The 26,321-nt window shown below is 62.1% G+C and overlaps 1 protein-coding gene across 1 annotated transcript in view; it reads left to right on the forward strand.

The window, feature by feature from the left end:
- Positions 1–8,147: 8,147 nt before the first annotated feature.
- LOC147116835 (uncharacterized) overlaps positions 8,148–26,321 on the forward strand; it is a 146,697-nt gene continuing 128,523 nt past the window's right edge. Inside the window, exons 1-2 of the mRNA XM_085987243.1 lie at positions 8,148–8,298; positions 8,637–8,777. Coding sequence (XP_085843369.1) covers positions 8,277–8,298; positions 8,637–8,777 — 163 coding nt within the window. The 5' untranslated portion in view covers positions 8,148–8,276. The remainder of the gene's footprint in view (positions 8,299–8,636; positions 8,778–26,321) is intronic.

A 26,321-nucleotide genomic window follows, 5' to 3' on the forward strand; every position in this document is an offset into this window, starting at 1 on the left:
CCCTCAGTACTGCCCCTCCGACAGTGCAGCGCTCCCTCAGTACTGCCCCTCCGACAGTGCAGCGCTCCCTCAGTACTGCCCCTCCGACAGTGCAGCGCTCCCTCAGTACTGCCCCTCCGACAGTGCAGCGCTCCCTCATTACTGTCTCTCCGACAGTGCAGCGCTCCCTCAGTACTGCCCCTCCGACAGTGCAGCGCTCCCTCATTACTGTCTCTCTGACAGTGCGGCGCTCCCTCAGTACTGCACCTCCGACAGTGTAGCGCTCCCTCAGTACTGTCTCTCCGACAGTGCAGCGCTCCCTCAGTACTGCCCCTCCGACAGTGCAGCGCTCCCTCATTACTGCCCCTCCGACAGTGCATTGCTCCCTCAGTACTGCCCCTCCAACAGTGTCGTGCTCCCTCAGTACTGCCCCTCCGACAGTGCAGTGCTCCCTCAGTACTGTCGCTCCGACAGTGCAGTGAGCCCTCTGTACTGCTCATCCCACAGTACTGCATTGGAGTGTAAGACTGGATTATATGCTCAAGGCCCTGGTTTTAACTTTGGACTGGTTTTGGGTGGGTTGGATACTCGCTCTCTTCCCCTGTTTTGCGGTCCGTGTTATTAACACCTCTTGGGTGAAGGACTGGATACGACGCTGATCTCTGGCCTCCCAACGAGAGGAGAGAGAATTCGAGACTGGGGGTAAGAGCGGACACGTTGTCCAGAGGATGTTGAACATTGTGTTTGTGAGTTTCTCTCTGTAGATGTGGACGAGTGCAGCGGGACACACAGTCCCTGCCAACCCATTGCCAACTGCACCAATACCCTGGGCTCCTTCCTGTGTCGGTGTAACCGTAGCTTTCTGATGGGACCGAGTGGCTGTGATGGTAAGAGGAGTCCCATCAGGGCTGGGCTTGTGTCTCCACTCAGGGCATTGGCTCCCCGTCACTCACCCTCCATAACTCACCCAAAAGGCCATCCGGCACGTGAAGGCTGGCCTGGTGGTCCGGTACCCAGGGGCACGCCTGGTCTGGGCCCCAGACTGTGTCCCTGCCCGTGTCCCTGCCCGTGTCCCTTGTCCCTGCCCGTGTCCCTGCCCGTGTCCCTGCCCGTGTCCCTGCCCGTGTCCCTTGTTCCTGCCCGTGTCCCTGCCCCGGCCCGTGTCCCTTGTTCCTGTCGAGGTTTACTGAGGGGCTCGGTCTCCCCGCCTCTCTCTCTCTGTGTTTCAGATATCGATGAGTGCCGGGTGTCCCAGGTGACCGGACCGCAGGCCTGCTCTGCCCACGCCTCCTGCAGCAACACCCTCGGCTCCTTCGCCTGTGCTTGCAATCCAGGGTTCGTCCGCTCGCTGGATGGACAGAGCTGTGTGGGTGAGTTCTGGGGGAGGGGTGATAACGCAATGTTGATGAGCTGGTTTTGTTGACACGGAGATTGTCCAGAACTCCCCCACCCCCCACAGTGGGCAGAGTCTGGAGCAGAAAGGTTCAGTCTGATCACCGATCTCCCCTCTCCTGAGCATTTCTCTCTTTACTGGTCTGTCTTTCTGTCCCTCTCCTTTGTCTCTCTCACTCCATCGTCCCGTTATCTTTCTCTCTGTCTCTTTATCTGGTCTGTGTACTTTCATTCTATTCTCACTTTATGCTCTCTCTATCTCTCCCCTATATCCATGTCAGCCCTGGCTCAGTGAGCAGCGCTCTCGCCTCTGAGGCAGCGGGTTGTGGGGTCAAGTCCCACTCCTGGGGCCAATATTTATCCTCAACCAACATCACTGAAACAGATTGTCTGGTCATTATCACAGTGCTGTTTGTGGGAGCTTGCTGTGCACAAATGTCTGCCACGTTTCCTACATTACAACAGTGACCACACTTCAAAAAGTACTTCATCGGCTGTAAAGCGCTTTTGGACGTCCGGTGGTCGTGAACGGCGCTATAGAAATGGAAGTCTTTCTTTCTTTGTATAGCGGGACGGGTCGAGGTTATCGGCAGGTGCCCCAGTTGTTCCGGGCGGTCGGAGGGTGCACTGCCTGTCTGAGAAAGAGCAGACAGGAGAGAGAGAACAGATAAAAGAACAGAAGGGAACGGAGACAAAGGCGAAACCGAATAATTGAACTTGCAGTTCTCGAGCTCCGTTCACGGACTCGTGTCGTCTCGAGAGCTTTACAGCCAATGAAGCACTTTTGAATTGTGGTGACTGTTGTAATGTGGGAAACTAGGGAGAACTTCCCTTTGCTCTTCTTCAAATGGTGGCGTCCATCTGAGAGGGCACAAGAGGCCTTGGTTTAATGTCTCATCCAAAAGACGGCAAATCTGACAATGCAGTATTCAGTACTCCCTCAGTACTGACCCTCCGACAGTGCAGCGCTCTCTCAGTACTGCCTCTCCGACAGTGCAGCACTCCCCCAGTACTGCCCCTCCGACAGTGCGGCGCTCCCTCAGTACTCCCCTCCGACAGTGCAGCGCTCTCTCAGTACTGCCTCTCCGACAGTGCAGCACTCCCCCAGTACTGCCACTCCGACAGTGCGGCGCTCCCTCAGTACTCCCCTCCGACAGTGCAGCGCTCCCTCAGTACTGCCCCTCCGACAGTGCAGCGCTCTCTCAGTACTGCCCCTCCGACAGTGCAGCGCTCCCTCAGTACTGACCCTCTGACAGTGCAGCGCTCTCTCAGTACTGCCCCTCCGACAGTGCAGCGCTCTCTCAGTACTGCCCCTCCGACAGTGCAGCGCTCCCTCAGTACTGACCCTCCGACAGTGCAGCGCTCCTTCAGTACAGCCCCTCCGACAGTGCCGCACTCCCTCAGTACTGACCCTCCGACAGTGTGGCACTCCCTCAGTACTCCCCTCCGACAGTGCGGCGCTCCCTCAGTACTGCCTCTCCGACAGTGCAGCGCTCCCTCAGTACTGCACTTCCGACAGTGCAGCAGTCCCTCAACACTGACCATCCGACATGCAGCACTCCCTCAGTACTGACCCTCCGACAGTGCAGCACTCCCTCAGTACTGCCCCTCCGACAGTGCAGCACTCCCTCAGCACTGACCCTCCGACATGCAGTGCTCCCTCAGTACTGCCCCTCCGACAGTGCAGCGCTCCCTCAGTACTGCCTCCGACAATGCAGCGCTCCCTCAGTACTGCCCCTCTGACAGTGCAGCGTTCCCTCAGTACTGCCCCTCCGACAGTGCAGCGCTCCTTCAGTACAGCCCCTCTGACAGTGCAGCACTCCCTCAGCACTGACCCTCCGACTGTGCAGCACTCCCTCAGTACTGCCCCTCCAACAGTGCAGCGCTCCCTCAGTACTGCCCCTCCGACAGTGCAGCACTCTCAGTACTGCCCCTCCGACAGTGCAGCGCTCCCTCAGTACTGCACCTCCGACAGTGCAGCGCTCCCTCAACACTGACCCTCCGACATGCAGCATTCCCTCAGTACTGACCCTCCGACAGTGCAGCGCTCCCTCAGTAGTGCCCCTCCAACAGTGCAGCGCTCCCTCAGTACTGTCCCTCCGCCAGTGCAGCGCTCTCTCAATACTGCCTCCGACAATGCACCGCTCCCTCAGTACTGCCCCTCTGACAGTGCAGCGCTCCCTCAGTGCTGCCCCTCCGACAGTGCAGCGCTCCCTCAGTACTGAACCTCCGACAGTGCAGCACTCCCCCAGTACTGACCCTCCGACAGTGCAGCGCTCCCCCAGTACTGACCCTCCGACAGTGCAGCACTCCCTCGGTACTGCCCCTCCGACAGTGCGGCACTCCCTCCGTACTGCCCCTCCAACAGTGCGGCGCTCCCTCAGTACTGCCCCTCCGACAGTGCAGCTCTCCCTCAATACTGCCTCCGACAATGCAGCGCTCCCTCAGTACTGCCCCTCCTACAGTGCAGCGCTCCCTCAGTACTGCCCGTCTGACAGTGCAGCACTCCCTCAGTACTGCCCGTCTGACAGTGCAGCGCTCCCTCAGTACTGCCCCTCCGACAGTGCAGCGCTCCCTCAGTACTGCCCCTCCGACAGTGCAGCGCTCCCTCAGTACTGCCTCTCCGACAGTGCAGCACTCCCCCAGTACTGCCACTCCGACAGTGCAGCGCTCCCTCAGTACTGCCCCTCCGACAGTGCAGCGCTCCCTCAGTACTGCCCCTCCGACAGTGCAGCGCTCCCTCAGTACTGCCCCTCCGACAGTGCAGCGCTCCCTCAGTACTGACCCTCCGACAGTGCAGCGCTCCCTCAGTACTGACCCTCCGACAGTGCAGCGCTCCATCAGTACTGACCCTCCGACAGTGCAGCGCTCCATCAGTACTGACCCTCCGACAGTGCAGCGCTCCCTCAGTACTGCCCCTCCGACAGTGCAGCGCTCCCTCAGTACTGCCCCTCCGACAGTGCAGCGCTCCCTCAGTACTGCCCCTCCGACAGTGCAGCGCTCCCTCAGTACTGCCCCTCCGACAGTGCAGCGCTCCCTCAGTACTGCCCCTCCGACAGTGCAGCGCTCCCTCATTACTGTCTCTCCGACAGTGCAGCGCTCCCTCAGTACTGCACCTCCGACAGTGTAGCGCTCCCTCAGTACTGTCTCTCCGACAGTGCAGCGCTCCCTCAGTACTGCCCCTCCGACAGTGCAGCGCTCCCTCGTTACTGCCCCTCCGACAGTGCATTGCTCTCTCAGTACTGCCCCTCCAACAGTGTCGTGCTCCCTCAGTACTGCCCCTCCGACAGTGCAGTGCTCCCTCAGTACTGTCGCTCCGACAGTGCAGTGTGCCCTCTGTACTGCTCATCCCACAGTACTGCATTGGAGTGTAAGACTGGATTATATGCTCAAGGCCCTGGTTTTAACTTTGGACTGGTTTTGGGTGGGTTGGATACTCGCTCTCTTCCCCTGTTTTGCGGTCCGTGTTATTAACACCTCTTGGGTGAAGGACTGGATACGACGCTGATCTCTGGCCTCCCAACGAGAGGAGAGAGAATTCGAGACTGGGGGTAAGAGCGGACACGTTGTCCAGAGGATGTTGAACATTGTGTTTGTGAGTTTCTCTCTGTAGATGTGGACGAGTGCAGCGGGACACACAGTCCCTGCCAACCCATTGCCAACTGCACCAATACCCTGGGCTCCTTCCTGTGTCGGTGTAACCGTGGCTTTCTGATGGGACCGAGTAGCTGTGATGGTAAGAGGAGTCCCATCAGGGCTGGGCTTGTGTCTCCACTCAGGGCATTGGCTCCCCGTCACTCACCCTCCATAACTCACCCAAAAGGTCATCCGGCACGTGAAGGCTGGCCTGGTGGTCCGGTACCCAGGGGCACGCCTGGTCTGGGCCCCAGACTGTGTCCCTGCCCGTGTCCCTACCCGTGTCCCTTGTTCCTGCCCGTGTCCCTGCCCGTGTCCCTGCCCGTGTCCCTGCCCGTGTCCCTTGTTCCTGTCGAGGTTTACTGAGGGGCTCGGTCTCCCCGCCTCTCTCTCTCTGTGTTTCAGATATCGATGAGTGCCGGGTGTCCCAGGTGACCGGACCGCAGGCCTGCTCTGCCCACGCCTCCTGCAGCAACACCCTCGGCTCCTTCGCCTGTGCTTGCAATCCAGGGTTCGTCCGCTCGCTGGATGGACAGAGCTGTGTGGGTGAGTTCTGGGGGAGGGGTGATAACGCAATGTTGATGAGCTGGTTTTGTTGACACGGAGATTGTCCAGAACTCCCCCACCCCCCACAGTGGGCAGAGTCTGGAGCAGAAAGGTTCAGTCTGATCCACCGATCTCCCCTCTCCTGAGCATTTCTCTCTTTACTGGTCTGTCTTTCTGTCCCTCTCCTTTGTCTCTCTCACTCCATCGTCCCGTTATCTTTCTCTCTGTCTCTTTATCTGGTCTGTGTACTTTCATTCTATTCTCACTTTATGCTCTCTCTATCTCTCCCCTATATCCATGTCAGCCTTGGCTCAGTGAGCAGCGCTCTCGTCTCTGAGGCAGCAGGTTGTCGGTTCAAGTCCCACTCCTGGGGCCAATATTTATCCTCAACCAACATCACTGAAACAGATTATCTGGTCATTGTCACATTGTTGTTTGTGGGAGCTTGCTGTGCACAAATGTCTGCCGCGTTTCCTACATTACAACAGTGACCACACTTCAAAAAGTACTTCATCGGCTGTAAAGCGCTTTTGGACGTCCGGTGGTCGTGAACGGCGCTATAGAAATGGAAGTCTTTCTTTCTTTGTATAGCGGGACGGGTCGAGGTTATCGGCAGGTGCCCCAGTTGTTCCGGGCGGTCGGAGGGTGCACTGCCTGTCTGAGAAAGAGCAGACAGGAGAGAGAGAACAGATAAAAGAACAGAAGGGAACGGAGACAAAGGCGAAACCGAATAATTGAACTTGCAGTTCTCGAGCTCCGTTCACGGACTCGTGTCGTCTCGAGAGCTTTACAGCCAATGAAGCACTTTTGAATTGTGGTGACTGTTGTAATGTGGGAAACTAGGGAGAACTTCCCTTTGCTCTTCTTCAAATGGTGGCGTCCATCTGAGAGGACACAAGAGGCCTTGGTTTAATGTCTCATCCAAAAGACGGCAAATCTGACAATGCAGTATTCAGTACTCCCTCAGTACTGACCCTCCGACAGTGCAGCGCTCTCTCAGTACTGCCTCTCCGACAGTGCAGCACTCCCCCAGTACTGCCACTCCGACAGTGCGGCGCTCCCTCAGTACTGACCCTCCGACAGTGCAGCGCTCTCTCAGTACTGCCCCTCCGACAGTGCAGCGCTCCCTCAGTACTGACCGTCCGACAGTGCAGCGCTCCTTCAGTACAGCCCCTCCGACAGTGCCGCACTCCCTCAGTACTGACCCTCCGACAGTGTGGCACTCCCTCAGTACTCCCCTCCGACAGTGCGGCGCTCCCTCAGTACTGCCTCTCCGACAGTGCAGCGCTCCCTCAGTACTGCACCTCCGACAGTGCAGCAGTCCCTCAACACTGACCCTCCGACATGCAGCACTCCCTCAGTACTGACCCTCCGACAGTGCAGCACTCCCTCAGTACTGCCCCTCCGACAGTGCAGCACTCCCTCAGCACTGACCCTCCGACATGCAGTGCTCCCTCAGTACTGCCCCTCCGACAGTGCAGCGCTCCCTCAGTACTGCCCCTCCGACAGTGCAGCGCTCCCTCAGTACTGCCCCTCCGACAGTGCAGCACTCCCTCAGTACGGCCCCTCCGACAGTGCGGCACTCCCTCAGTACTGTCCTTCCAACAGTGCAGCGCTCCCTCAGTACTGCCCCTCCGACAGTGCAGCTCTCCCTCAATACTGCCTCCGACAATGCAGCGCTCCCTCAGTACTGCCCCTCTGACAGTGCAGCGTTCCCTCAGTACTGCACCTCCGACAGTGTAGCGCTCCCTCAGTACTGCCCCTCCGACAGTGCAGCGCTCCCTCAGTACTGCCCCTCCGACAGTGCAGCGCTCCCTCAGTACTGTCTCTCCGACAGTGCAGCGCTCCCTCAGTACTGCACCTCCGACAGTGTAGCGCTCCCTCAGTACTGCCCCTCCGACAGTGCAGCGCTCCCTCAGTACTGCCCCTCCGACAGTGCAGCGCTCCCTCAGTACTGCCCCTCCGACAGTGCAGCGCTCCCTCAGTACTGCCCCTCCGACAGTGCAGCGCTCCCTCATTACTGTCTCTCCGACAGTGCAGCGCTCCCTCAGTACTGCCCCTCCGACAGTGCAGCGCTCCCTCATTACTGTCTCTCTGACAGTGCGGCGCTCCCTCAGTACTGCACCTCCGACAGTGTAGCGCTCCCTCAGTACTGTCTCTCCGACAGTGCAGCGCTCCCTCAGTACTGCCCCTCCGACAGTGCAGCGCTCCCTCATTACTGCCCCTCCGACAGTGCATTGCTCCCTCAGTACTGCCCCTCCAACAGTGTCGTGCTCCCTCAGTACTGGCCCTCCGACAGTGCAGTGCTCCCTCAGTACTGTCGCTCCGACAGTGCAGTGAGCCCTCTGTACTGCTCATCCCACAGTACTGCATTGGAGTGTAAGACTGGATTATATGCTCAAGGCCCTGGTTTTAACTTTGGACTGGTTTTGGGTGGGTTGGATACTCGCTCTCTTCCCCTGTTTTGCGGTCCGTGTTATTAACACCTCTTGGGTGAAGGACTGGATACGACGCTGATCTCTGGCCTCCCAACGAGAGGAGAGAGAATTCGAGACTGGGGGTAAGAGCGGACACGTTGTCCAGAGGATGTTGAACATTGTGTTTGTGAGTTTCTCTCTGTAGATGTGGACGAGTGCAGCGGGACACACAGTCCCTGCCAACCCATTGCCAACTGCACCAATACCCTGGGCTCCTTCCTGTGTCGGTGTAACCGTAGCTTTCTGATGGGACCGAGTGGCTGTGATGGTAAGAGGAGTCCCATCAGGGCTGGGCTTGTGTCTCCACTCAGGGCATTGGCTCCCCGTCACTCACCCTCCATAACTCACCCAAAAGGCCATCCGGCACGTGAAGGCTGGCCTGGTGGTCCGGTACCCAGGGGCACGCCTGGTCTGGGCCCCAGACTGTGTCCCTGCCCGTGTCCCTGCCCGTGTCCCTTGTCCCTGCCCGTGTCCCTGCCCGTGTCCCTGCCCGTGTCCCTGCCCGTGTCCCTTGTTCCTGCCCGTGTCCCTGCCCCGGCCCGTGTCCCTTGTTCCTGTCGAGGTTTACTGAGGGGCTCGGTCTCCCCGCCTCTCTCTGTGTTTCAGATATCGATGAGTGCCGGGTGTCCCAGGTGACCGGACCGCAGGCCTGCTCTGCCCACGCCTCCTGCAGCAACACCCTCGGCTCCTTCGCCTGTGCTTGCAATCCAGGGTTCGTCCGCTCGCTGGATGGACAGAGCTGTGTGGGTGAGTTCTGGGGGAGGGGTGACAACGCAATGTTGATGAGCTGGTTTTGTTGACACGGAGATTGTCCAGAACTCCCCCACCCCCCACAGTGGGCAGAGTCTGGAGCAGAAAGGTTCAGTCTGATCACCGATCTCCCCTCTCCTGAGCATTTCTCTCTTTACTGGTCTGTCTTTCTGTCCCTCTCCTTTGTCTCTCTCACTCCATCGTCCCGTTATCTTTCTCTCTGTCTCTTTATCTGGTCTGTGTACTTTCATTCTATTCTCACTTTATGCTCTCTCTATCTCTCCCCTATATCCATGTCAGCCCTGGCTCAGTGAGCAGCGCTCTCGCCTCTGAGGCAGCGGGTTGTGGGGTCAAGTCCCACTCCTGGGGCCAATATTTATCCTCAACCAACATCACTGAAACAGATTGTCTGGTCATTATCACAGTGCTGTTTGTGGGAGCTTGCTGTGCACAAATGTCTGCCACGTTTCCTACATTACAACAGTGACCACACTTCAAAAAGTACTTCATCGGCTGTAAAGCGCTTTTGGACGTCCGGTGGTCGTGAACGGCGCTATAGAAATGGAAGTCTTTCTTTCTTTGTATAGCGGGACGGGTCGAGGTTATCGGCAGGTGCCCCAGTTGTTCCGGGCGGTCGGAGGGTGCACTGCCTGTCTGAGAAAGAGCAGACAGGAGAGAGAGAACAGATAAAAGAACAGAAGGGAACGGAGACAAAGGCGAAACCGAATAATTGAACTTGCAGTTCTCGAGCTCCGTTCACGGACTCGTGTCGTCTCGAGAGCTTTACAGCCAATGAAGCACTTTTGAATTGTGGTGACTGTTGTAATGTGGGAAACTAGGGAGAACTTCCCTTTGCTCTTCTTCAAATGGTGGCGTCCATCTGAGAGGGCACAAGAGGCCTTGGTTTAATGTCTCATCCAAAAGACGGCAAATCTGACAATGCAGTATTCAGTACTCCCTCAGTACTGACCCTCCGACAGTGCAGCGCTCTCTCAGTACTGCCTCTCCGACAGTGCAGCACTCCCCCAGTACTGCCCCTCCGACAGTGCGGCGCTCCCTCAGTACTCCCCTCCGACAGTGCAGCGCTCTCTCAGTACTGCCTCTCCGACAGTGCAGCACTCCCCCAGTACTGCCACTCCGACAGTGCGGCGCTCCCTCAGTACTCCCCTCCGACAGTGCAGCGCTCCCTCAGTACTGCCCCTCCGACAGTGCAGCGCTCTCTCAGTACTGCCCCTCCGACAGTGCAGCGCTCCCTCAGTACTGACCCTCTGACAGTGCAGCGCTCTCTCAGTACTGCCCCTCCGACAGTGCAGCGCTCTCTCAGTACTGCCCCTCCGACAGTGCAGCGCTCCCTCAGTACTGACCCTCCGACAGTGCAGCGCTCCTTCAGTACAGCCCCTCCGACAGTGCCGCACTCCCTCAGTACTGACCCTCCGACAGTGTGGCACTCCCTCAGTACTCCCCTCCGACAGTGCGGCGCTCCCTCAGTACTGCCTCTCCGACAGTGCAGCGCTCCCTCAGTACTGCACTTCCGACAGTGCAGCAGTCCCTCAACACTGACCATCCGACATGCAGCACTCCCTCAGTACTGACCCTCCGACAGTGCAGCACTCCCTCAGTACTGCCCCTCCGACAGTGCAGCACTCCCTCAGCACTGACCCTCCGACATGCAGTGCTCCCTCAGTACTGCCCCTCCGACAGTGCAGCGCTCCCTCAGTACTGCCTCCGACAATGCAGCGCTCCCTCAGTACTGCCCCTCTGACAGTGCAGCGTTCCCTCAGTACTGCCCCTCCGACAGTGCAGCGCTCCTTCAGTACAGCCCCTCTGACAGTGCAGCACTCCCTCAGCACTGACCCTCCGACTGTGCAGCACTCCCTCAGTACTGCCCCTCCAACAGTGCAGCGCTCCCTCAGTACTGCCCCTCCGACAGTGCAGCGCTCTCAGTACTGCCCCTCCGACAGTGCAGCGCTCCCTCAGTACTGCACCTCCGACAGTGCAGCGCTCCCTCAACACTGACCCTCCGACATGCAGCATTCCCTCAGTACTGACCCTCCGACAGTGCAGCGCTCCCTCAGTAGTGCCCCTCCAACAGTGCAGCGCTCCCTCAGTACTGTCCCTCCGCCAGTGCAGCGCTCTCTCAATACTGCCTCCGACAATGCACCGCTCCCTCAGTACTGCCCCTCTGACAGTGCAGCGCTCCCTCAGTGCTGCCCCTCCGACAGTGCAGCGCTCCCTCAGTACTGAACCTCCGACAGTGCAGCACTCCCCCAGTACTGACCCTCCGACAGTGCAGCGCTCCCCCAGTACTGACCCTCCGACAGTGCAGCACTCCCTCGGTACTGCCCCTCCGACAGTGCGGCACTCCCTCCGTACTGCCCCTCCAACAGTGCGGCGCTCCCTCAGTACTGCCCCTCCGACAGTGCAGCTCTCCCTCAATACTGCCTCCGACAATGCAGCGCTCCCTCAGTACTGCCCCTCCTACAGTGCAGCGCTCCCTCAGTACTGCCCGTCTGACAGTGCAGCACTCCCTCAGTACTGCCCGTCTGACAGTGCAGCGCTCCCTCAGTACTGCCCCTCCGACAGTGCAGCGCTCCCTCAGTACTGCCCCTCCGACAGTGCAGCGCTCCCTCAGTACTGCCTCTCCGACAGTGCAGCACTCCCCCAGTACTGCCACTCCGACAGTGCGGCGCTCCCTCAGTACTGCCCCTCCGACAGTGCAGCGCTCCCTCAGTACTGCCCCTCCGACAGTGCAGCGCTCCCTCAGTACTGCCCCTCCGACAGTGCAGCGCTCCCTCAGTACTGCCCCTCCGACAGTGCAGCGCTCCCTCAGTACTGCCCCTCCGACAGTGCAGCGCTCCCTCAGTACTGACCCTCCGACAGTGCAGCGCTCCCTCAGTACTGCCCCTCCGACAGTGCAGCGCTCCCTCAGTACTGACCCTCCGACAGTGCAGCGCTCCCTCAGTACTGACCCTCCGACAGTGCAGCGCTCCCTCAGTACTGACCCTCCGACAGTGCAGCGCTCCCTCAGTACTGCCCCTCCGACAGTGCAGCGCTCCCTCAGTACTGACCCTCCGACAGTGCAGCGCTCCATCAGTACTTCCTGGAGTTTCAGCCTGGATTTTTGTGCTCAAGTTTTTGTTCAGATATCCCCTCCCCACTATCTGCCCTCCCCCTCTCACCCCGTCCCTCCCCGTGTTTAGCCGAGTACTACTGCCACTACCCGGCCTTCCGGAGCTTCCTGTTTGGTTGGGGCAGGAATGCCGTGTGAACCACGGAGTAATTACCTCTTCTTTCAGTAAATCACTCGCAGATTAACCCATCTGGCTTCAATTAGCTGCGATCTCCTGGCTCCCCAGTGTACACACTCCGATAACAGCTGGAATGTCGGAATGCTGGGAATAAGGAAGACAACGAATCCTGGCTCTTTATCCCAGGGGGAAAAGCACAGTCACAGAGGCACGTCCCCAAGAGCAGAGACCTCACAAGAAAGCTTTGCAAACCTTCAGAAATTGTTCTCCAGAAATCTTTGACCATTTACCTCACACTTTCACACAACTTTGAGGCTTTTCACAGGGTGAGGGGGCAGTGTGGAGAGCGAGGGGAGTCAGGCTTTTCACAGGGTCAGGGGGCAGTGTGGAGAGCGAGGGGAGTCAGGCTTTTCACAGGGGGTCAGGGGGCAGTGTGGAGAGCGAGGGGAGTCGGGCTTTTCACAGGGTCAGGAGGCAGTGTGGAGAGCGAGGGGAGTCAGTCTTTTCACAGGGGGTCAGGGGGCAGTGTGGAGAGCGAGGGGAGTCAGGCTTTTCACAGGGTGAGGGGGCAGTGTGGAGGGTGAGGGGAGTCAGGCTTTTCACAGGGAGTCAGGGGGCAGTGTGGAGAGCGAGGGGAGTCGGGCTTTTCACAGGGGGTCGGGGGGGCAGTGTGGAGAGCGAGGGGAGTCGAGCTTTTCACGGGGTCAGGGGGCAGTGTGGAGAGCGAGGGGAGTCGGGCTTTTCACAGGGCCAGGGGGCAGTGTGGAGAGGGAGGGGAGTCGGGCTTTTCACAGGGTGAGGGGGCAGTGTGGAGAGCGAGGGGAGTCGGGCTTTTCACAGGGTGAGGGGGCAGTGTGGAGAGCGAGGGGAGTCAGGCTTTTCACAGGGTGAGGGGGCAGTGTGGAGAGCGAGGGGAGTCGGGCTTTTCACAGGGTGAGGGGGCAGTGTGGAGAGCGAGGGGAGTCGGGCTTTTCACAGGGTCAGGGGGCAGTGTGGAGAGCGAGGGGAGTCAGGCTTTTCACAGGGTGAGGGGGCAGTGTGGAGAGCGAGGGGAGTCGGGCTTTTCACAGGGTGAGGGGGCAGTGTGGAGAGCGAGGGGAGTCGGGCTTTTCACGGGGTCAGGGGGCAGTGTGGAGAGCGAGGGGAGTCAGGCTTTTCACAGGGGGTCGGGGGCAGTGTGGAGAGCGAGGGGAGTCAGGCTTTTCACAGGGGGTCGGGGGCAGTGTGGAGAGCGAGGGGAGTCAGGCTTTTCACAGGGTGAGGGGGCAGTGTGGAGAGCGAGGGGAGTCGGGCTTTTCACAGGGTCAGGGGGCAGTGTGGAGAGCGAGGGGAGTCGGGCTTTTCACAGGGGGTCAGGGGGCAGTGTGGAGAGCGAGGGGAGTCAGGCTTTTCACAGGGTGAGGGGGCAGTGTGGAGAGCGAGGGGAGTCAGGCTTTTCACAGGGTGAGGGGGCAGTGTGGAGAGCGAGGGGAGTCGGGCTTTTCACAGGGTGAGGGGGCAGTGTGGAGAGCGAGGGGAGTCGGGCTTTTCACAGGGTCAGGGGGCAGTGTGGAGAGCGAGGGGAGTCGGGCTTTTCACAGGGTCAGGGGGCAGTGTGGAGAGCGAGGGGAGTCGGGCTTTTCACAGGGTCAGGGGGCAGTGTGGAGAGCGAGGGGAGTCGGGCTTTTCACAGGGTCAGGGGGCAGTGTGGAGAGCGAGGCGAGTCGGGCTTTTCACAGGGGGTCGGGGGCAGTGTGGAGAGCGAGGGGAGTCAGGCTTTTCACAGGGTGAGGGGGCAGTGTGGAGAGCGAGGGGAGTCGGGCTTTTCACAGGGTCAGGGGGCAGTGTGGAGAGCGAGGCGAGTCGGGCTTTTCACAGGGGGTCGGGGGCAGTGTGGAGAGCGAGGGGAGTTGGGCTTTTCACAGGGTGAGGGGGCAGTGTGGAGAGGGAGGGGAGTCAGGCTTTTCACAGGGTCAGGGGGCAGTGTGGAGAGCGAGGGGAGTCAGGCTTTTCACAGGGGGTGAGGGGGCAGTGTGGAGAGCGACGGGAGTCAGGCTTTTCACAGGGTGAGGGGGCAGTGTGGGGAGCGAGGGGAGTTGGGCTTTTCACAGGGTGAGGGGGCAGTGTGGAGAGCGAGGCGAGTCGGGCTTTTCACAGGGGGTCGGGGGCAGTGTGGGGAGCGAGGGGAGTTGGGCTTTTCACAGGGTCAGGGGGCAGTGTGGAGAGCGAGGGGAGTCAGGCTTTTCACAGGGTGAGGGGGCAGTGTGGAGAGCGAGGGGAGTCGGGCTTTTCACAGGGTCAGGGGGCAGTGTGGAGAGCGAGGCGAGTCGGGCTTTTCACAGGGGGTCGGGGGCAGTGTGGAGAGCGAGGGGAGTTGGGCTTTTCACAGGGTGAGGGGGCAGTGTGGAGAGGGAGGGGAGTCAGGCTTTTCACAGGGTCAGGGGGCAGTGTGGAGAGCGAGGGGAGTCAGGCTTTTCACAGGGGGTGAGGGGGCAGTGTGGAGAGCGAGGGGAGTCAGGCTTTTCACAGGGTGAGGGGGCAGTGTGGAGAGCGAGGGGAGTCAGGCTTTTCACAGGGTGAGGGTCAGTGTGGAGAGGGAGGGGAGTCGGGCTTTTCACAGGGTCAGGGGGCAGTGTGGAGAGCGAGGGGAGTCAGGCTTTTCACAGGGTGAGGGGGCAGTGTGGAGAGCGAGGGGAGTCGGGCTTTTCACAGGGTGAGGGGGCAGTGTGGAGAGCGAGGGGAGTCAGGCTTTTCACAGGGAGAGGGGGCAGTGTGGAGAGCGAGGGGAGTCAGGCTTTTCACAGGGTCAGGGGGCAGTGTGGAGAGCGAGGGGAGTCGGGCTTTTCACAGGGTGAGGGGGCAGTGTGGAGAGCGAGGGGAGTCGGGCTTTTCACAGGGTCAGGGGGCAGTGTGGAGAGCGAGGGGAGTCGGGCTTTTCACAGGGTGAGGGGGCAGTGTGGAGAGCGAGGGGAGTCAGGCTTTTCACAGGGTCAGGGGGCAGTGTGGAGAGCGAGGGGAGTCAGGCTTTTCACAGGGTGAGGGGGCAGTGTGGAGAGCGAGGGGAGTCGGGCTTTTCACAAGGTCAGGGGGCAGTGTGGAGAGCGAGGGGAGTCAGGCTTTTCACAGGGAGAGGGGGCAGTGTGGAGAGCGAGGGGAGTCAGGCTTTTCACAGGGTCAGGGGGCAGTGTGGAGAGCGAGGGGAGTCGGGCTTTTCACAGGGTGAGGGGGCAGTGTGGAGAGCGAGGGGAGTCGGGCTTTTCACAGGGTCAGGGGGCAGTGTGGAGAGCGAGGGGAGTCGGGCTTTTCACAGGGTGAGGGGGCAGTGTGGAGAGCGAGGGGAGTCAGGCTTTTCACAGGGTCAGGGGGCAGTGTGGAGAGCGAGGGGAGTCGGGCTTTTCACAGGGTCAGGGGGCAGTGTGGAGAGCGAGGGGAGTCGGGCTTTTCACAGGGTGAGGGGGCAGTGTGGAGAGCGAGGGGAGTCGGGCTTTTCACAGGGGGTGAGGGGGCAGTGTGGAGAGCGAGGGGAGTCGGGCTTTTCACAGGGTGAGGGGGCAGTGTGGAGAGCGAGGGGAGTCGGGCTTTTCACAGGGGGTGAGGGGGCAGTGTGGAGAGCGAGGGAAGTCGGGCTTTTCACGGGGTGAGGGGGCAGTGTGGAGAGCGAGGGGAGTCGGGCGTTTCACAGGGGGTGAGGGGGCAGTGTGGAGAGCGAGGGGAGTCGGGCTTTTCACAGGGGGTCAGGGGGCAGTGTGGAGAGTGAGGGGAGTCGGGCTTTTCACAGGGTGAGGGGGCAGTGTGGAGAGCGAGGGGAGTCGGGCTTTTCACAGGGGGTGAGGGGGCAGTGTGGAGAGCGAGGGGAGTCAGGCTTTTCACAGGGTGAGGGGGCAGTGTGGAGAGCGAGGGGAGTCGGGCTTTTCACAGGGTGAGGGGGCAGTGTGGAGAGCGAGGGGAGTCAGGCTTTTCACAGGGTGAGGGGGCAGTGTGGAGAGCGAGGGGAGTCGGGCTTTTCACAGGGCCAGGGGGCAGTGTGGAGAGCGAGGGGAGTCGGGCTTTTCACAGGGTCAGGGGGCAGTGTGGAGAGCGAGGGGAGTCGGGCTTTTCACAGGGTCAGGGGGCAGTGTGGAGAGCGAGGTGAGTCGGGCTTTTCACAGGGTCAGGGGGCAGTGTGGAGAGCGAGGGGAGTTGGGCTTTTCACAGGGTGAGGGGGCAGTGTGGAGAGCGAGGGGAGTCGGGCTTTTCACAGGGTGAGGGGGCAGTGTGGAGAGCGAGGGGAGTCAAGCTTTTCACAGGGTCAGGGGGCAGTGTGGGGAGCGAGGGGAGTCAGGCTTTTCACAGGGTGAGGGGGCAGTGTGGGGAGCGAGGGGAGTCGGGCTTTTCACAGGGTGAGGGGGCAGTGTGGAGAGGGAGGGGAGTCAGGGTTTTCACAGGGTGAGGGGGCAGTGTGGAGAGCGAGGGGAGTCGGGCTTTTCACAGGGTGAGGGGGCAGTGTGGAGAGCGAGGGGAGTCGGGCTTTTCACAGGGGGTCAGGGGGCAGTGTGGAGAGCGAGGGGAGTCGGGCTTTTCACAGGGTGAGGGGGCAGTGTGGAGAGCGAGGGGAGTCAGGCTTTTCACAGGGTGAGGGGGCAGTGTGGAGAGCGAGGGGAGTCGGGCTTTTCACAGGGTGAGGGGCAGTGTGGAGAGCGAGGGGAGTCGGGCTTTTCACAGGGTGAGGGGGCAGTGTGGAGAGCGAGGGGAGTCGGGCTTTTCACAGGGTGAGGGGGCAGTGTGGAGAGCGAGGGGAGTCGGGCTTTTCACAGGGGGTGAGGGGGCAGTGTGGAGAGCGAGGGGAGTCAGGCTTTTCACAGGGTGAGGGGGCAGTGTGGAGAGCGAGGGGAGTCAGGCTTTTCACAGGGTCAGGGGGCAGTGTGGAGAGCGAGGGGAGTCAGGCTTTTCACAGGGGGTCAGGGGGCAGTGTGGAGAGGGAGGGGAGTCGGGCTTTTCACAGGGTGAGGGGGCAGTGTGGAGAGCGAGGGGAGTCGGGCTTTTCACAGGGTGAGGGGGCAGTGTGGAGAGCGAGGGGAGTCAGGCTTTTCACAGGGTGAGGGGGCAGTGTGGAGAGCGAGGGGAGTCGGGCTTTTCACAGGGTGAGGGGGCAGTGTGGAGAGCGAGGGGAGTCGGGCTTTTCACAGGGTCAGGGGGCAGTGTGGAGAGCGAGGGGAGTCGGGCTTTTCACAGGGTCAGGGGGCAGTGTGGAGAGCGAGGGGAGTCAGGCTTTTCACAGGGTCAGGGGGCAGTGTGGAGAGGGAGGGGAGTCGGGCTTTTCACAGGGTGAGGGGGCAGTGTGGAGAGCGAGGGGAGTCAGGCTTTTCACAGGGTGAGGGGGCAGTGTGGAGAGCGAGGGGAGTCAGGCTTTTCACAGGGTGAGGGGGCAGTGTGGAGAGGGAGGGGAGTCGGGCTTTTCACAGGGGGTCGGGGCAGTGTGGAGAGCGAGGGGAGTCGGGCTTTTCACAGCGTCAGGGGGCAGTGTGGAGAGGGAGGGGAGTCGGGCTTTTCACGGGGTCAGGGGGCAGTGTGGAGAGCGAGGGGAGTCAGGCTTTTCACAGGGTCGGGGCAGTGTGGAGAGGGAGGGGAGTCGGGCTTTTCACAGGGTGAGGGGGCAGTGTGGAGAGCGAGGGGAGTCAGGCTTTTCACAGGGTGAGGGGGCAGTGTGGAGAGCGAGGGGAGTCAGGCTTTTCACAGGGTGAGGGGGCAGTGTGGAGAGGGAGGGGAGTCGGGCTTTTCACAGGGGGTCAGGGGGCAGTGTGGAGAGCGAGGGGAGTCAGGCTTTTCACAGGGTGAGGGGGCAGTGTGGAGAGCGAGGGGAGTCGGGCTTTTCACAGGGGGTCAGGGGGCAGTGTGGAGAGCGAGGGGAGTCGGGCTTTTCACAGGGGGTCAGGGGGCAGTGTGGAGAGCGAGGGGAGTCGGGCTTTTCACAGGGTGAGGGGGCAGTGTGGAGAGCGAGGGGAGACGGGCTTTTCACAGGGTCAGGGGGCAGTGTGGAGAGCGAGGGGAGTCGGGCTTTTCACAGGGTGAGGGGGCAGTGTGGAGAGGGAGGGGAGCCGGGCTTTTCACAGGGTGAGGGGGCAGTGTGGAGAGGGAGGGGAGTCAGGCTTTTCACAGGGTCAGGGGGCAGTGTGGAGAGGGAGGGGAGCCGGGCTTTTCACAGGGTGAGGGGGCAGTGTGGAGAGGGAGGGGAGTCAGGCTTTTCACAGGGTCAGGGGGCAGTGTGGAGAGGGAGGGGAGTCGGGCTTTTCACAGGGGGTCAGGGGGCAGTGTGGAGAGCGAGGGGAGACGGGCTTTTCACAGGGTCAGGGGGCAGTGTGGAGAGCGAGGGGAGTCAGGCTTTTCACAGGGTCAGGGGGCAGTGTGGAGAGCGAGGGGAGACGGGCTTTTCACAGGGTCAGGGGGCAGTGTAGAGAGCGAGGGGAGACGGGCTTTTCACAGGGTGAGGGGGCAGTGTGGAGAGCGAGGGGAGTTGGGCTTTTCACAGGGTGAGGGGGCAGTGTGGAGACGAAGGGGAGTTGGGCTTTTCACAGGGTCAGGGGGCAGTGTGGAGAGCGAGGGGAGTCGGGCTTTTCACGGGGTCAGGGGGCAGTGTGGAGAGCGAGGGGAGTCGGGCTTTTCACAGGGTGAGGGGGCAGTGTGGAGAACGAGGGGAGTCAGGCTTTTCACAGGGTGAGGGGGCAGTGTGGAGGGTGAGGGGAGTCGGGCTTTTCACGGGGTGAGGGGGCAGTGTGGAGGGTGAGGGGAGATGGGCTTTTCACAGGGTGAGGGGGCAGTGTGGAGAGCGAGGGGAGACGGGCTTTTCACAGGGTCAGGGGGCAGTGTGGAGAGGGAGGGGAGTCGGGCTTTTCACAGGGTCAGGGGGCAGTGTGGAGAGCGAGGGGAGTCGGGCTTTTCACAGGGTCAGGGGGCAGTGTGGAGAGCGAGGGGAGACGGGCTTTTCACAGGGTGAGGGGGCAGTGTGGAGAGCGAGGGGAGTCGGGCTTTTCACAGGGTCAGGGGGCAGTGTGGAGAGCGAGGGGAGTCAGGCTTTTCACAGGGTCAGGGGGCAGTGTGGAGAGCGAGGGGAGACGGGCTTTTCACAGGGGGTCAGGGGGCAGTGTGGAGAGCGAGGGGAGTCAGGCTTTTCACAGGGTGAGGGGGCAGTGTGGAGAGCGAGGGGAGTCGGGCTTTTCACAGGGGGTCAGGGGGCAGTGTGGAGAGCGAGGGGAGTCGGACTTTTCACAGGGTGAGGGGGCAGTGTGGAGAGCGAGGGGAGTCGGGCTTTTCACAGGGTCGGGGGCAGTGTGGAGAGCGAGGGGAGTCGGGCTTTTCACAGGGTCAGGGGGCAGTGTGGAGAGCGAGGGGAGTCAGGCTTTTCACAGGGTCAGGGGGCAGTGTGGAGAGCAAGGGGAGACGGGCTTTTCACAGGGGGTCAGGGGGCAGTGTGGAGAGCGAGGGGAGTCAGGCTTTTCACAGGGTGAGGGGGCAGTGTGGAGAGCGAGGGGAGTCAGGCTTTTCACAGGGTCAGGGGGCAGTGTGGAGAGCGAGGGGAGCCAGGCTTTTCACAGGGTGAGGGGGCAGTGTGGAGAGCGAGGGGAGTCGGGCTTTTCACAGGGTGAGGGGGCAGTGTGGAGAGCGAGGGGAGTCGGGCTTTTCACAGGGTGAGGGGGCAGTGTGGAGAGCGAGGGGAGTCAGGCTTTTCACAGGGTGAGGGGGCAGTGTGGAGAGCGAGGGGAGTCGGGCTTTTCACAGGGTCAGGGGCAGTGTGGAGAGCGAGGGGAGTCGGGCTTTTCACAGGGTCAGGGGGCAGTGTGGAGAGCGAGTGGAGTCGGGCTTTTCACAGGGTCAGGGGGCAGTGTGGAGAGCGAGGGGAGACGGGCTTTTCACAGGGTGAGGGGGCAGTGTGGAGAGCGAGGGGAGTCGGGCTTTTCACAGGGTGAGGGGGCAGTGTGGAGAGCGAGGGGAGTCGGGCTTTTCACAGGGTCAGGGGGCAGTGTGGAGAGCGAGGGGAGTCGGGCTTTTCACAGGGTGAGGGGGCAGTGTGGAGAGGGAGGGGAGTCGGGCTTTTCACAGGGTGAGGGGGCAGTGTGGAGGGTGAGGGGAGTCGGGCTTTTCACGGGGTGAGGGGGCAGTGTGGAGGGTGAGGGGAGATGGGCTTTTCACAGGGTCAGGGGGCAGTGTGGAGAGCGAGGGGAGTCGGGCTTTTCACAGGGTCAGGGGGCAGTGTGGAGAGGGAGGGGAGTCAAGCTTTTCACAGGGGGTGAGGGGGCAGTGTGGAGAGCGAGGGGAGTCGGGCTTTTCACAGGGTCAGGGGGCAGTGTGGAGAGGGAGGGGAGTCGGGCTTTTCACAGGGTCAGGAGGCAGTGTGGAGAGCGAGTGGAGTCAGGCTTTTCACGGGGTCGGGGGCAGTGTGGAGAGCGAGGGGAGTCAGGCTTTTCACAGGGTGAGGGGGCAGTGTGGAGAGCGAGGGGAGTCGGGCTTTTCACAGGGGGTCAGGGGGCAGTGTGGAGAGCGAGGGGAGTCGGGCTTTTCACAGGGGGTGAGGGGGCAGTGTGGAGAGCGAGGGGAGTCAGGCTTTTCACAGGGTGAGGGGGCAGTGTGGAGAGCGAGGGGAGTCGGGCTTTTCACAGGGTGAGGGGGCAGTGTGGAGAGCGAGGGGAGACGGGCTTTTCACAGGGTCAGGGGGCAGTGTGGAGAGCGAGGGGAGTCGGGCTTTTCACAGGGTGAGGGGGCAGTGTGGAGAGCGAGGGGAGACGGGCTTTTCACAGGGTCAGGGGGCAGTGTGGAGAGCGAGGGGAGTCGGGCTTTTCACAGGGTGAGGGGGCAGTGTGGAGAGCGAGGGGAGTCGGGCTTTTCACAGGGTGAGGGGGCAGTGTGGAGGGTGAGGGGAGTCGGGCTTTTCACAGGGTGAGGGGGCAGTGTGGAGAGGGAGGGGAGTCGGGCTTTTCACAGGGTCAGGGGGCAGTGTGGAGAGCGAGGGGAGACGGGCTTTTCACAGGGTGAGGGGGCAGTGTGGAGAGCGAGGGGAGACGGGCTTTTCACAGGGTCAGGGGGCAGTGTGGAGAGGGAGGGGAGTCGGGCTTTTCACAGGGTGAGGGGGCAGTGTGGAGAGCGAGGGGAGTCGGGCTTTTCACAGGGTCAGGGGGCAGTGTGGAGAGCGAGGGGAGTCAGGCTTTTCACAGGGTCAGGGGGCAGTGTGGAGAGCGAGGGGAGACGGGCTTTTCACAGGGGTTCAGGGGGCAGTGTGGAGAGCGAGGGGAGTCAGGCTTTTCACAGGGTGAGGGGGCAGTGTGGAGAGCGAGGGGAGTCGGGCTTTTCACAGGGGGTCAGGGGGCAGTGTGGAGAGCGAGGGGAGTCGGGCTTTTCACAGGGGGTCAGGGGGCAGTGTGGAGAGCGAGGGGACTCGGGCTTTTCACAGGGTGAGGGGGCAGTGTGGAGAGCGAGGGGAGTCGGGCTTTTCACAGGGTCAGGGGGCAGTGTGGAGAGCGAGGGGAGTCGGGCTTTTCACAGGGGGTCAGGGGGCAGTGTGGAGAGCGAGGGGAGTCGGGCTTTTCACAGGGTCAGGGGGCAGTGTGGAGAGCGAGGGGAGTCAGGCTTTTCACAGGGTCAGGGGGCAGTGTGGAGAGCGAGGGAAGTCGGGCTTTTCACAGGGTCAGGGGGCAGTGTGGAGAGCGAGGGGAGTCGGGCTTTTCACAGGGTGAGGGGGCAGTGTGGAGAGCGAGGGGAGACGGGCTTTTCACAGGGGGTCAGGGGGCAGTGTGGAGAGCGAGGGGAGTCAGGCTTTTCACAGGGTGAGGGGGCAGTGTGGAGAGCGAGGGGAGTCAGGCTTTTCACAGGGTCAGGGGGCAGTGTGGAGAGCGAGGGGAGTCAGGCTTTTCACAGGGTCAGGGGGCAGTGTGGATAGCAAGGGGAGACGGGCTTTTCACAGGGGGTCAGGGGGCAGTGTGGAGAGCGAGGGGAGTCACGCTTTTCACAGGGTGAGGGGGCAGTGTGGAGAGCGAGGGGAGTCAGGCTTTTCACAGGGTGAGGGGGCAGTGTGGAGAGCGAGGGGAGTCAGGCTTTTCACAGGGTGAGGGGGCAGTGTGGAGAGCGAGGGGAGACGGGCTTTTCACAGGGTGAGGGGGCAGTGTGGAGAGCGAGGGGAGTCGGGCTTTTCACAGGGTCAGGGGGCAGTGTGGAGAGCGAGGGGAGTCGGGATTTTCACAGGGTCAGGGGGCAGTGTGGAGAGCGAGGGGAGTCGGGCTTTTCACAGGGTGAGGGGGCAGTGTGGAGAGCGAGGGGAGTCGGGCTTTTCACAGGGTCAGGGGGCAGTGTGGAGAGGGAGGGGAGTCGGGCTTTTCACAGGGTGAGGGGGCAGTGTGGAGAGGGAGGGGAGTCGGGCTTTTCACAGGGTGAGGGGGCAGTGTGGAGAGCGAGGGGAGTCGGGCTTTTCACGGGGTGAGGGGGCAGTGTGGAGAGCGAGGGGAGTCGGGCTTTTCACAGGGTCAGGGGGCAGTGTGGAGAGCGAGGGGAGTCGGGCTTTTCACAGGGGGTGAGGGGGCAGTGTGGAGAGCGAGGGGAGTCGGGCTTTTCACAGGGTCGGGGGGCAGTGTGGAGAGGGAGGGGAGTCGGGCTTTTCACGGGGTGAGGGGGCAGTGTGGAGAGCGAGGGGAGTCAGGCTTTTCACAGGGTCAGGGGCAGTGTCGAGAGGGAGGGGAGTCAGGCTTTTCACAGGGGGTCGGGGGGCAGTGTGGAGAGCGAGGGGAGTCAGGCTTTTCACAGGGTGAGGGGGCAGTGTGGAGAGCGAGGGGAGTCGGGCTTTTCACAGGGTCAGGGGGCAGTGTGGAGAGCGAGGGGAGTCAGGCTTTTCACAGGGTGAGGGGGCAGTGTGGAGAGCGAGGGGAGTCGGGCTTTTCACAGGGTGAGGGGGCAGTGTGGAGAGGGAGGGGAGTCGGGCTTTTCACAGGGTGAGGGGGCAGTGTGGAGAGCGAGGGGAGTCAGGCTTTTCACAGGGGGTGAGGGGGCAGTGTGGAGAGCGAGGGGAGTCGGGCTTTTCACAGGGGGTGAGGGGGCAGTGTGGAGAGCGAGGGGAGTCGGGCTTTTCACAGGGTCAGGGGGCAGTGTCGAGAGGGAGGGGAGTCGGGCTTTTCACAGGGGGTGAGGGGGCAGTGTGGAGAGCGAGGGGAGTCGGGCTTTTCACGGGGTGAGGGGGCAGTGTGGAGAGCGAGGGGAGTCGGGCTTTTCACAGGGTCAGGGGGCAGTGTGGAGAGCGAGGGGAGTCGGGCTTTTCACAGGGGGTGAGGGGGCAGTGTGGAGAGCGAGGGGAGTCGGGCTTTTCACAGGGTCGGGGGGCAGTGTGGAGAGGGAGGGGAGTCGGGCTTTTCACAGGGGGTGAGGGGGCAGTGTGGAGAGCGAGGGGAGTCAGGCTTTTCACAGGGTCAGGGGCAGTGTCGAGAGGGAGGGGAGTCAGGCTTTTCACAGGGGGTCGGGGGGCAGTGTGGAGAGCGAGGGGAGTCAGGCTTTTCACAGGGGGTGAGGGGGCAGTGTGGAGAGCGAGGGGAGTCAGGCTTTTCACGGGGTGAGGGGGGCAGTGTGGAGAGCGAGGGGAGTCGGGCTTTTCACAGGGGGTCGGGGGGCAGTGTGGAGAGCGAGGGGAGTCGGGCTTTTCACAGGGGGTGAGGGGGCAGTGTGGAGAGCGAGGGGAGTCGGGCTTTTCACAGGGTGAGGGGGCAGTGTGGAGAGCGAGGGGAGTCGGGCTTTTCACAGGGTGAGGGGGCAGTGTGGAGAGCGAGGGGAGTCAGGCTTTTCACAGGGGGTCAGGGGGCAGTGTGGAGAGCGAGGGGAGTCAGGCTTTTCACAGGGTGAGGGGGGCAGTGTGGAGAGCGAGGGGAGTCGGGCTTTTCACAGGGGGTCAGGGGGCAGTGTGGAGAGCGAGGGGAGTCGGGCTTTTCACAGGGGGTCAGGGGGCAGTGTGGAGAGCGAGGGGAGTCGGGCTTTTCACGGGGTCGGGGGGGCAGTGTGGAGAGCGAGGGGGAGTCGGGCTTTTCACAGGGTGAGGGGGCAGTGTGGAGAGCGAGGGGAGTCGGGCTTTTCACAGGGTGAGGGGGCAGTGTGGAGAGCGAGGGGAGTCGGGCTTTTCACAGGGGGTCAGGGGGCAGTGTGGAGAGCGAGGGGAGTCGGGCTTTTCACAGGGGGTCAGGGGGCAGTGTGGAGAGCGAGGGGAGTCGGGCTTTTCACAGGGGGTCGGGGGGGACAGTGTGGAGAGCGAGGGGAGTCGGGCTTTTCACAGGGTGAGGGGGCAGTGTGGAGAGCGAGGGGAGTCAGGCTTTTCACAGGGGGTCAGGGGGCAGTGTGGAGAGCGAGGGGAGTCGGGCTTTTCACAGGGTGAGGGGGCAGTGTGGAGAGCGAGGGGAGTCGGGCTTTTCACGGGGTCAGGGGGCAGTGTGGAGAGCGAGGGGAGTCGGGCTTTTCACGGGGTCAGGGGGCAGTGTGGAGAGCGAGGGGAGTCGGGCTTTTCATGGGGTCAGGGGGCAGTGTGGAGAGCGAGGGGAGTCGGGCTTTTCACGGGGTCAGGGGGCAGTGTGGAGAGCGAGGGGAATCAGGCTTTTCACAGGGGGTGAGGGGGCAGTGTGGAGAGCGAGGGGAGTCGGGCTTTTCACGGGGTCGGGGCAGTGTGGAGAGCGAGGGGAGTCGGGCTTTTCACAGGGTGAGGGGGCAGTGTGGAGAGCGAGGGGAGTCGGGCTTTTCACGGGGTCAGGGGGCAGTGTGGAGAGCGAGGGGAATCAGGCTTTTCACAGGGGGTGAGGGGGCAGTGTGGAGAGGGAGGGGAGTCAGGCTTTTCACAGGGTGAGGGGGCAGTGTGCAGAGCGAGGGGAGACGGGCTTTTCACAGGGTGAGGGGGCAGTGTGGAGAGCGAGGGGAGTCGGGCTTTTCACAGGAGGTCGGGGGGGCAGTGTCGAGAGCGAGGGGAGTTGGGCTTTTCACAGGGGGTGAGGGGGCAGTGTGGAGAGCGAGGGGAGTCAGGCTTTTCACAGGGGGTCGGGGGGGCAGTGTGGAGAGCGAGGGGAGTCGGGCTTTTCACAGGGTGAGGGGGCAGTGTGGAGAGAGAGGGGAGTCGGGCTTTTCACAGGGGGTCGGGGGGGCAGTGTGGAGAGCGAGGGGAGTCGGGCTTTTCACAGTTTGAGGGGGCAGTGTGGAGAGGGAGGGGAGTCGGGCTTTTCACAGGGTGAGGGGGCAGTGTGGAGAGCGAGGGGAGTCAGGCTTTTCACAGGGGGTGAGGGGGCAGTGTGGAGAGCGAGGGGAGTCGGGCTTTTCACAGGGTCAGGGGGCAGTGTCGAGAGGGAGGGGAGTCGGGCTTTTCACAGGGGGTGAGGGGGCAGTGTCGAGAGCGAGGGGAGTCGGGCTTTTCACAGGGGGTGAGGGGGCAGTGTGGAGAGCGAGGGGAGTCAGGCTTTTCACAGGGGGTCGGGGGGGCAGTGTGGAGAGCGAGGGGAGTCGGGCTTTTCACAGGGTGAGGGGGCAGTGTGGAGAGCGAGGGGAGTCGGGCTTTTCACAGGGTGAGGGGGCAGTGTGGAGAGGGAGGGGAGTCAGGCTTTTCACGGGGTCAGGGGGCAGTGTGGAGAGCGAGGGGAGTCGGGCTTTTCACAGGGGGTCAGGGGGCAGTGTGGAGAGCGAGGAGTCGGGCTTTTCACGGGGTCAGGGGGCAGTGTGGAGAGCGAGGGGAGTCGGGCTTTTCACGGGGTCAGGGGGCAGTGTGGAGAGCGAGGGGAATCAGGCTTTTCACAGGGTGAGGGGGCAGTGTGGAGAGCGAGGGGAGTCAGGCTTTTCACAGGGTGAGGGGGCAGTGTGGAGACCGAGGGGAGTCGGGCTTTTCACAGGGTGAGGGGGCAGTGTGGAGAGGGAGGGGAGTCGGGCTTTTCACAGGGTGAGGGGGCAGTGTGGAGAGCGAGGGGAGTCAGGCTTTTCACAGGGGGTGAGGGGGCAGTGTGGAGAGCGAGGGGAGTCGGGCTTTTCACAGGGGGTGAGGGGGCAGTGTGGAGAGCGAGGGGAGTCGGGCTTTTCACAGGGTCAGGGGGCAGTGTCGAGAGGGAGGGGAGTCGGGCTTTTCACAGGGGGTGAGGGGGCAGTGTGGAGAGCGAGGGGAGTCGGGCTTTTCACGGGGTGAGGGGGCAGTGTGGAGAGCGAGGGGAGTCGGGCTTTTCACAGGGTCAGGGGGCAGTGTGGAGAGCGAGGGGAGTCGGGCTTTTCACAGGGGGTGAGGGGGCAGTGTGGAGAGCGAGGGGAGTCGGGCTTTTCACAGGGTCGGGGGGCAGTGTGGAGAGGGAGGGGAGTCGGG

This window comes from Somniosus microcephalus, chromosome 5 (genome assembly GCF_052327205.1).
Source record: "Somniosus microcephalus isolate GS21.2 chromosome 5, FLI_Smic_1.0, whole genome shotgun sequence".
NCBI lineage: Eukaryota > Metazoa > Chordata > Chondrichthyes > Squaliformes > Somniosidae > Somniosus > Somniosus microcephalus.